The sequence below is a fragment of the Anabas testudineus genome, chromosome 7 (genome assembly GCF_900324465.2).
Source record: "Anabas testudineus chromosome 7, fAnaTes1.2, whole genome shotgun sequence".
In the NCBI taxonomy this organism is placed as follows: Eukaryota; Metazoa; Chordata; class Actinopteri; order Anabantiformes; family Anabantidae; genus Anabas; species Anabas testudineus.
Window position 1 is genome coordinate 7053028 of NC_046616.1, and position 11453 is coordinate 7064480.

The 11453-nt window shown below is 39.6% G+C and overlaps 1 protein-coding gene across 1 annotated transcript; it reads right to left on the minus strand.

The window, feature by feature from the left end:
- Positions 1-1522: 1522 nt before the first annotated feature.
- Positions 1523-11237, minus strand: fam131c (family with sequence similarity 131 member C). The gene is made up of 6 exons (XM_026368831.1): positions 11118-11237; positions 9756-9820; positions 7636-7720; positions 3078-3323; positions 2713-2802; positions 1523-1794 (listed from the first exon to the last, which is right to left on the minus strand). Exons 1-6 carry the CDS (start codon positions 11146-11148, stop codon positions 1523-1525), a joined length of 789 nt encoding a protein of 262 aa, XP_026224616.1. The 5' UTR covers positions 11149-11237.
- Positions 11238-11453: the final 216 nt, after the last annotated feature.

The window sequence follows — 11453 nt, forward strand, 5'->3', positions numbered from 1 at the left end:
ACACATATGCATTGAAGATTTCAACTAATACAGTAACGACTTTACAGTCATATTAGGAATATAGCAAACAGTCCATTGTTAACAAGGTTCCTGCTTGGGCTTAATTCAATCTTGACTGCAGTGTAAATTATTGTTTTTCTGGAGTGCTAATTAAAACCAAAGAAAAATGTGAATAATAAACAAACACACAAGTGTTAAAAGGAATCACTTGAGTTGATTACTTGAACAGCTACCAAAAGCCAAAAATGGCCAAAAAAAAAAAAAGTCTCAGCTGACTGTATAAGTATCCATATCAAATCAAATATTTTTTTTAAAATGGTTGGTTGTTCATTGGAGATATATTAAAAAATCATGTTTTCACACTGTATCGCTTCTACTGATTGTCAAAGGCTTATAAAAAAGGTAATTGCTGAGATATTTGAACACTGTGACAACTCTCAGCCAGACTTAATGAAATAAAAGCCAAATTTTAATAAACTGCAATGATGCTTGAAGGCATTCTTAAAGTGATTAATCATCTAATTTCCTTAGATAATAATCACCTGGATAATTATCCAAGACAATGACTAAAGTTACAAATGCACAAGAAATTATAAACCAACTTCAAATGACTTTGCAGTTTAGAGGTAACAGTCTGATTTGACACCGTTACCTTTCACTTTTTTAGTGTTTGACATTTTCACGTTACATCAACTGTACATATCTCTGTTGCACTGGGGCGCTAATTAGATCTCAACACAGGAGTGGGTTTGGTTATTGTCACCACAATGCACCACACACCACAGCTTCACTTTTTACTGCTAAAACAACACCATTCTCCAACCATATCTCACTCACAAACACACGTGCTGCTGACAAGTATGCAGAAACACCAACCACACACACGCTGACAGATTCGGTGTCCTCCTCCCGTTCAGTTTTCCTACACGCTGCTCCCCTGCACTCGTCACCATCGGATAGAAAAGTGTGAATCATGGCTAATCATAGTTAGAATTGGGTGAAAGTGAAAGACTTCTTTTGTGTTTCAAATGAAAAATATCCAAAGAGACACATTTTCAATTTGTTTGGCTTCTCTGTGGGTCGAACTTCAAATGAATCTGTACAATCTGTTAAAGGATCTAAAACAGAAGTGGACAGCCTTACACAGCACGTCTCTTAAAACTGAGATTTTATAACAATATATTTACACCAGTGTCATCTGACTCTTCACAGTTCAGTTCTACATTTAATATGAAAGTTTTTAATGTACATTGAATAAAAAATTAAATGTGATAGTGGAACTATGTACATTCAGTAAAGGGAGAAAAAACAAAGAATAAATACTATTTCAACTCTTTGTATCTGAGGAGCAGGATTAAATCCTTTCAGACAAGCCATTTCAAGAATTGCCTCTTGAGATGTCTCACAGATGTCTGTGTATATTTTTGTATCAGTCGTTGCTGGTGCTTGAGACTCAGATCCTCTCAGTGAAGTCCATTTTAGAGAATGCCACCAAGATGTCTGGCTTGTTTTCCTGTAAACTCTAGTTATAAAAAACATCATCCTCAGAGAGCGAGCTGCTGTCCACGTGTCGGACGACAGCCTCTGCAGTCACAGTGCCTCTTTCCTCAATTGAATGACCTCTCTCCTGCTGAGTGATGGAAGCTGAGCACATAAAGTGAGCTGGTGGCGGAGGGACCAGGCTGACGGCCCTGTTGTTGCCATAAGTCTGGGTGTGGATGTTGTACAGGTGCTGAGGAACGCCAACACTGCCACCGTCCAGCAGGAACTGAGACAAGAAGTGGCTCTGTGCCGCTGACGAGGATAATAACAGTATCAGAAAATCTCTTCAAAAACAAAAAGAATCAATGCAAAGTAAAGAGTGGCAGCTGGGTCCTCTCATGTTGTAGAGAGGCTTAATGCTACAGCTGTTTCCGCTGTAGAAATAGTACAGATGGATTCAGTAATGAAACTGTATTTTAAAAAGGTGCTGTGCTATTACTCTGAACTAGCTACTACAAAGTAGAGTAGAAGGTGATTTGAAATTAAAACTATGTTTGAGATATTCTGCGATGAGCTGAAATCACTACATTTTAATTTAAGTTAGTAATGCTTCAGTTATGATCAACATACAGGATTTATCCAATAGAGACCTGATGATTGTTCACACAGTTTCATCTAAATCCTCATCCTCGCCCAAGGTATTGCCCTGAGTTAATATTATTCCTTTAGCCATGCTAGCAAGATGGCTTAAAACAGAACTTCAAGAGACAAAATGTCATTAAACGTGTTCACTCCCGTGGGCAAAATTAAAAACAAATGTTGCTACTCAACCTTCATCTGCATAAATGGGGCTGCCATCATAATTATGTTGTGTGCTCTGTAATACCATTATGGTGAAATCATGCCATGTCTTTAAGAAATTATATTTGCATAATCTTGTGAAACAGGAAATAATTCAGTTCTATTTTATTTGTTTCACAAATGCAAGACACTTTGGAAAAATGACTTGTAGGTAAAATCATACTTCAACTTTACCATCAAACCCAAACAGACACTATTTCAGATGTGTTTCTAATCATTTGCCTTGTTCATTATTCACATAAATATGATAATTGGTTTTAATCTTTTTTGTTCAGACACAGTGTGATCTGTATAGTTTGCAGCAGACCCCTTGGAAAATCTTTAAACTGACAGGTCCAATGACACGTGTAATCCTTTTACATGACCGACCTTGTAGGCTGGTGGAGGGCTGCTCTGAGCCGTCTCCCATGGACCACACATTCATGGCTGCCTCAGCCAGGGCAAACTGCTCTGCTACCCCTGTGAAACAAAAGGCACACGAAAACATTTATGTTGATTTACTTGTAGCCTGACCGCCTGCTGTTTTTTACCAGCCTCACCAACGATCGGAAATCGAATAAGTGCCCCAGATTTGAGTCACTGTCATGGGACAACTTAAGGGCTATTGATTTTTGTAGACACTCGCTCTGCACAGGCCAATCAATGATAACAATGCCCAGAGGAGCCTGAGCCCTGACTCACCTCCACTGACCAAATCTTTTTTTTCTTGAATTAAACCAATCTGTCTGTCTCACCTGCTGCGAAGCGGGCTTCCTTGATTTCATCCGTCATTTGGGAGTAGAATTGCTCATCCTCCTGCAGCTCGGCACCCATGCCCGCCCAGCTTCCACTTCCTTTACCCCAGGCCCCACTCCAACCACCCACACGTTGCCCAGCCTCACCGCCTCCACCCCAGCCCTTCCACTCAATCAGGTGAGCAACTCGCCCCTGGGCCATTGCTGTTGGCTTGGTGATATGCTCCTTTATCGTGGCTACCAGACCTAAATAACAGGAGGAGAGGGGGAAACATGTTTATAAAGTGGTTTAGGAATAACGGACATGGCTGAAAAGATGGAATATGCAAGTGTGTGTGTAAAAGAAACAAGGAGATAGTCAGATGAAAAGGTGAAACAAATGAAGAGTCGGGGAAAATATGCCAGTCAGGGAAATAAAAAGTCAGACATACAGAAAAATAAAAATCAAAAGCATGTAGAAATTCTACATTTCAGCATCATTCAGACTTTGAAGGTGAACATTTACTCCCTTTTGCATAAACACAATCATGATATGAAGCATTTCTACTGCTGCCTTGTGATGCAGTGCTCCACAAAAATCAAACAGGAGAAGATTGAAATGGAAGATTGATTGTAACAGCTGCTGCTGTGATTTGGGTTTTTTTTTAGCATTTTATTACAGCACAACATGACAGAAAATCCAGTGAAAACTCGTTATAACTTGGTGGAAAAATAATCAATTTACACAAAATGGCAAACACAAAACAAAAGAACTTTGGACTCATTTTAAAGTTTGAATTGTTGTTTCAGATGTAACCAGAGGACAGACTGTTTTCTGTCAGAGTTTTCTGTTTTTAAGGCAAGAAGGTCACTAGTCTGGGGAAATTATCAGTGCATCATTATCAAGGTGTCTTTACAATGTTTTAAATTAACTTCTTTCACATAGATTGTGAATTTTCAGATGAATGTCACCTGTGGAGATAAACTCGAAGATCGTGTTTGTGGGGTTTCGCCTGTTATGTGTTTTCAGCTGGTACCTTGTTACCTGACTGATCTCAACCCCGGTTCTTTCCTTCATGTCTATTCTTCAGTTCATTCTAGAGCTTGGAGTTTATTCTAGACTACTAAACTGCACATACTAATCCATGTGCTCCTGTTGTTTGTATTTCTAAACTGGACTGGACACCTGCACATAGCACCAGGGTTAGTTACTGTACACAGCAGGGTAGGCGTAGATTGAACAAAGTAGTATCTTCATGCTGTTCAGTCGACTGCTGTGGCACACACCAGGAGCCCAGACTAATGAGCAGAATTGTTTTCTGTCTGTCGTGCTCGCAGATGCAGCCTTTAAATTCACACCTTGTATTATGTTTGTGTTCCAGCACTAAAAATAATCTGCCCACAGGAACACTCCAACTCTTCTATATGCACTATGACCCCCTGAGCAAAAACAACTACAAATGAGGCCATCGTGTCATACGTTGCCCAAGAGGTCAGGGAGACCTGACTCCTATATTTGGTCAATTTCATCAATTACATGTTACCATTTCCAACCATATAAAAAAGAACAAATAAAAATAAATCTAATTAATTCAGTTTAGCGTCAAGCTCTATTACCATTCAGGGTGAACTTGTGCCTTATTTGCCCAATTGCAGCTTTGTACTTCTGCTGCTACCTCCGCATACCTTAATAATTCAAGCTGTGTATAGACAGAACCACATATTACAGGGTTTATTTTTTGTTGCTCTGGGATTTCATATGGTCAAATTCTGAAACATTAGTTTTGTTTTCAAAGTGTTTTAGGTCCCACGATGGTCAGGTGTTGTGACTGAAGTCTGACTCAGATCCAAGCATGGAATCTACAGCTTGTTTCTGTCCTTAGACTGTCAAGTGACATTTATTAGAGTTGCTGTGTGCCTGTCGTCTGTAGCAGTCTCCACTGTGTCTCTACAGTAATATGTTATTCATAACCTGTAGAATCACTGGACAAAACAACAAAGGAGCCATTATTTCTTTAATCAGAAGAGACAAGGGTATAAGGGTCTTTGGAAGCAATGAGTGAAAGTGACTGCAAACCCCAGAACAGGAAAATTAAAAATTAAACTGTGCAGGAGAACAAAAAATCTAAAGGTTAAGGAGGCAAAGGTGGAAAACAGAACAGAGAATAAAGGTTAAGATAAGAAATGACAGGGAAAAAGGTGGATAAATGTCATCACAGGAAGAGAGGAGGACAGGGCATGAGATGAGAAAAACAGGTAACAGTAGTGAAAGGGAAACGAATGCACTTAAAAGAAAGGGGCCAGGAGAGTTGGCAGCTTCAGCAAATTGAAACTGAGAAAAACATCATAACATGTTATTTTCATTTGAGCTCAGCACCTTGAGACGTTGTGTTTTTCTGTGCACTGTGACGCCCACTGCTGTCTCACCCTGTACTCGCACTGTGACGACTCGGTTATGAAGCTCAGTTTTAGCTCTCGATGGCGAAGAGGCAAAGTTTGCATATATTAGTATGTGTTATGTGCACAGAGCAGCAATGTATTTTGTGGTTTACTGTCCACAATGCATTGTGAAATGGACCAAGTACTACTTGTTATAGCATCCCACAAGACGGTAAAGCTGTGAATGTGCTCTCAGAGTGTAGCGAGCAGAATCTAACTAGCCAAGATCTCCTCCTCATTTGTATGTATAGGGAAGCTAATAAAGGGTTTTGAAGGCACTGCAGCTCCAGAGGAGACAAAAGCTAAAACATATTATGGGTTTTCAATTGGATGGAAGCAAAAAAGCTTAAACCTGCATTAACTGGAAGACTGACTTCAGTAGGTAAGTGGAGCTGGAGGAGATTATATTTCACAATCCTACATTTGGTCACCTCACATTTATTTCATGCTAATTTTGCTCTTCATCTTTTTGAACTTAGTCTTGTTACTGTGAAGTCACCACGGTTATTTGATACACTGATTACAGTAATTTCAAAGCGTGATTCAATGGAAACAGCCTGTTATTAAAATTATGTTTGTGCATAAAATTGGCACTCGCTTTTATATAAAATTGAGCAATTCAAACTTCTCTCTTAAAGCTCCCCTACCATATAAAAAGCATGTACAATATTACATGTTGAGGGAAACAAATGGGTCAACAGTAATTTGTAAGTTGTATATTATGATGCAGGTTTAATAAAATCACCTATAGGTTATTGTATTGTGTGAATCATGGCTCCCTGATGGTTGATATAGTTCAAATTTAGGTCATTAAGTCACAGCAGCAGTGTGAAACCAGCACCGCAGTGGTTAGAGCTAAATGCTAACATGCTGACAATTTACTTATATTTAATTATAATTAGTACTCTCACGAAGCATAGCTCAGGAGACGGGAATGTCGTTAACTTAGCAGGTGTTTTTTGGTGACAGTAGGTGAAATGTCGGGATCTCCACTATCAAATTTATCTAAATTACATTTATTTGCAACCTTACTTATGTTCTTGTAGAAAAAAAAATACTAAAACCACATTGCAATTACCTTTCCTTTTTTTTAACACAACGAGGATACTGATAATTAATATACTGTAAATGGCATGTAGCAGATAACTACATGCACCTCAATTTTAAGAACTTAGTTTTAAATACCATTATTTCACTGTAACCCATATTCATCTCGTTTGTTTGATTCACTATTAAACTTGTGGAATCTAATTGTATTTATTCCAAATAATTTTAGTTTGTAGGTGTTAGCTGTTTAAATTGAATTGCATCACCTTGATACATATCTATCAAACCTAATACACAAAAAATAAAAGCAGCAATGTCTGCATATTTTTCTAATTTAATTCTATTTACACAAAAATATATTAGTTTGCACAGTGTGATTTATTTAACGGTTCGATTGTCAATTGCACTTTGTGACTGTGCAAGTCTACAGAACTTGTTTTGCCAGTTTAAATGGTGCCTGACAAGTTATTTAATTGGGAAATGTTAAAATATCTTTTAAATATCTTATTAATGGACCAATTCTGTCACTCTCAGAGCAGGTGTCAGCTTCAAATTCGTCCTCATGAATGTCTATATTTGTCTAACATAATCATGAGGTTTTCATGGCCTTCATTATTGTACTGTAAGAGTAATAAAGGCGCCTTCACTGGAAAAGGTTCAGCAAGGCATAACACATTAGCTCAGATAATTATCCTCCTGCAGAGAAAGAGGGAAGCAGCAGAGATGAGGCAGACAGGAGCAGGATGGAGAAAAGGGGATGATAAAAGAGTAGGAGGCAGCGACATGAAGAGCAGAGGAAGTCAGAGTTAAAGATGGAGAAGAACATCGAATGGCAGAAGGAAATGTGTGTGTACTTGTACATGATTATTAACTCGTGTTAGTCTGGGTATATTGGTGTCATAGCATGTATGTGTGTACGAGGCAGAGAAGGAATAAGGGAAATTTCATTAAAACCACGGGAGGTTGGCAATGCAATTTCCCAACTTGCTTTTTTCCCAGTGTCACATGTTTGATTCATAATGAAACACAACATGACCTAAATCTCTTTGAGTGTGTCTGTGTTTGTGTGTGTGTGTGTGTGTGTGTGTCTCACCCATCAAAGAGGAGGTGGCCAGCTCAGCGATGTCATAGCGGCTGGTTTTATCTCCCACACTGCCATTGGAGGGATTCTGGCTATCCTGCACCAACAACAAGGAGAAATTGACAGAAGGCGAAAAGCCTGTATTTCCAGTGAGAACTAATGAAACGGCTTCATTTTAGCTTGTCAACACTGCGTTTATGGCATTTTTTTATGGGATTCATGCCCAGGAGAGATTACACCATTGCAAAGACAAACAGTTGTGACAAAGAGCACCTGTTAACACATATAGGTGAACATTTCTTCGTATCTCTCTACTCTGACAGTCACGTCATATGTGTTATAGCTCACTTAATAGATTTCCCACATGGTGAAAATGACAATAACACCCCGCCTTTTTTACCTGCTGCCTTCACGCCCAATCTGAATGAGGTGCAATAAAAAAATGTATTGTGTACAACTCTAGCCCATATGGTGTTTATAGCCAAGTAGCTCCAATCAGTATAGAAAGAGAAGCTGCACTTCAAATTGATTTTTCCTGGTTTAATATTTTCTGGTCTGAGGGAGTGAAACCTTCAAGCTTTTTCAAAGAAAATATGATTGCGAGCGCATCCTCACACATCAGTACATGGTGCAGTGTTCAAATTCAAACTGATGGAAAACATTTCAAATTAAGTTTTATAGATGAGACCATCCTGCATTAAAGTCACTAGAGTGTAAAATGACCGAAGTAGGAAAACAAAAAGACTAGTGGGGCAAATTATTACTTTTTCAGTTTTTCAAATGATCATGCTGCTGCTTCGTTGCCAAAAGTGATCAAAGCACAAGATCATTTGAATCCTTTCTGTCTCTTCATAAGTGATTCCTCAAAACAGTTAAAACAAACATAAGAAACCATTGTCAGAGGATAAAAACTACTGTGTGCCAGTGAATAAATCCCAGCTAGCTATCCTCTTAAACACAAAACCAAAAAAATTAAATAAAAACCTAACATATAATTATGACAATAATACTGCCATTGATTTCAATTCCATGACTTCCTCTGAAGAATTTGTGTGCTGTATACAGTATTTACCAGTTTCTGATATAAAAGACACCAGCTCAATGACATTACTCACTAAATATTTACAGCTATAATTCTTTCAGTGTGTGATTGAGTATTTCAGCATTTATAAATGCTGGTGATGTTCCTTTTAATAACTATTCTAAAGGAAAAGCTTAAACGAGTTGATAAAAAAGCAGGAAATGTCTCTCCAGAAGTGTGCACAGAGAGTGTGATGGCGCCTGGATGAGGTGCAGACTGAACATGTTATGCGTGAAGGAGATATTAACCATAAAATGGAGCCACTCTTCCTGTCTACAGTTACACTCATCTCCCTGAGCTATAAACATGTCATAGGCAGATAATTAGCTAAATTACAAGCTAAATCCACGTGTTGAAAGAATTACTGATCATTTTAAATTGAGCCTCTGACCTGATCCGTTCATTTCAGGCTTATTCAATCACGAGAATTGTGCCCACATTTTCATTTTTATCTTTAACGGTATTAAAATGGCAACTTCACTGATTTTCAACATGCCTCATATGGCTCTAGTTTGGGGAGTGTGTGTATATTGAACTTCACATTGTCTTCTCTGTATCAAACTATATTTTTACTATTTATGTTGCCTGGCTGTTCGTACTATGGAGATTATAGTTAAGATTGACCTGCTTCTCTGGAACCCCTTCAAATGACATTATCTGAGCTAAAACTCTGCTCCAGATGACGACACCTGGGGCATTTTTCACCTAGGATCAGAGAGATATTTGAAATTTATAGACGAGGTAGAGAGTAGTTTAATACCAATCAAATACTCCCCAGGCTAGAACCAAATCACTGAAGTTGAAAATATGTGAAGTCGCCCTTTAAAGATGCAGGTGTTTATTTGCAGTATCTGAGGTAAGATTTGTTCTTCTACACCAGTTCAATTTAGTCGAACAGAATTTTCTGTGGTGATCACATCATTGGAAATAAACACCAGCAGTTATTATCATTAGCATTTTTTCTAGAAAACATATCCAGTGAAAGCTTTTACACTGAAAAAGTCAATGTCAGGCTAAAACCTACATGTTGAAGGTTAGAGCTTTTACTAACCTTGACCGAGGACGGCTGACCCTCCTCCGTCTGGGCCTGCAGGGCTGTCATGGGAATGTGGAGCTCTGTAGGGAATCACACACCATACGGAGGTGTTAGGTTAATGCCCTGTGTTTAGCGGTTTCTGTTGTTTAGTGTGTGTTTCAAGTCAGAAGTCACAGTTTTTAAAGCCAAACTCCGTTCTCTCCAACGGGCAGGGGTCAAACGAGACTCATATATAATGGATGAGAAACAGAGCAACAGAGGTTGGGAGGGGAGGATGAGAGCGTGTTGAATCTTCATAAAACCATTTAAGCGGAGCCCCTTAGCATATTTAATTTTGCACCGGCTCACACTTGGTCTCCTTGCTTTATGAGTGATGAGGCTCGTATGAATGACAAGAGGAGATGAAGTGCAGGTCAGTGCAATGGAGGATTAACATCATTAGAAAGGTCAGTGGCCACACACACACACAAATACAGACACACACTTGGGACTTCCCCTGGGAGGTGTTGTCAAGACAATTGGCTGTCGCTATGGAAACACCACAGCAACAGGAGGCGAGTGATACCCTTTCAATTACTTAAGTCACGGTTGCCAGCACACATACACGTACACATAGTGGACGCACTGTACAGACGAAATCTGGTCTCTGGCCTTATCAGATGCTATTACCAAGTCAAGAAAGCACAAATCAATATTCCTGAAGCCAATCTCTTGCCCTCCTGGGGTTAAATCCTAGCCTGACTTACTAGCACGTTCATTCACACACATGCACATGTATCTCTTATCTGTTTGTCTGGAGCTTCACAGACAAACACAGCTGCCTTCCTGATTTCCTTCCAGCTTCAGTAGCCTTCACCATGTTTAAAGACCTTTCTGAACAAATGCGCACATTGTCTCGCAAAATGTTTCCCGACAGCATCACAGATTGAGGCTGGGACTGAAGTTTGAGAATGAGATGTGATGTTTAATGTTGTACTGTCAACGTTACAGGTTGTTTGGAGGCATCAAAGGAAGCTTGTACAACTTTTAAGATGCATCAAACACAACTGAGAGAGGAAATTGCCACTGAAATCACATCTTCAAGTCACGACAAGTTCTAGATGAGCTTTGGTTAGATCAGTAACATCCTAAAGCCACTGTGGTCCTCTGCTGATCCTCACAATCCCTCATCAACCTTCTGCCCTCAAGTATTGTTTCCAAAGCAGCCTCAGTGGATTCATTCAAATAAGTTTTCGACTGAACGCTTTCATGGCAGAATTTATGTTGTGGAGCCCTTCGAATGTTTGTTGGCTGCTCTTAACACTTCCTGCAGGTTGATCCAACACTTAAACCGACACACAGAAATGGACGCACGAACAGGTGGAGTCAGGCACTGACCTTTGTGACCTTTGCAGAGGCAGGCACCCATGGTCTCAGGACGGCCAAGCAGTTATCTGTTCACCATTGTGGCTTGAGGATGAGGAGGATGAGGAGTGGGGAAAGCAGGGGAGAAAAAGAGGCAGCAGTAGAAGCAGAGGAGCAGAGAGGAGAGAAGAACTGAGGCAGGGGGAAAGTGAGACTGGATGCCAGATGAGCTGTAGGCTGACTTCTCTGTATAGGCGAAGAGAGGTGAGAGAGCGACACAGACAAAGAGTGGGGAGGGGGGACAGAGACAGTGAGAGAGAGAGAGAGTGAGGAAAAAGGGGAGAAAGCATGAATGTCTGTTTGCTGACG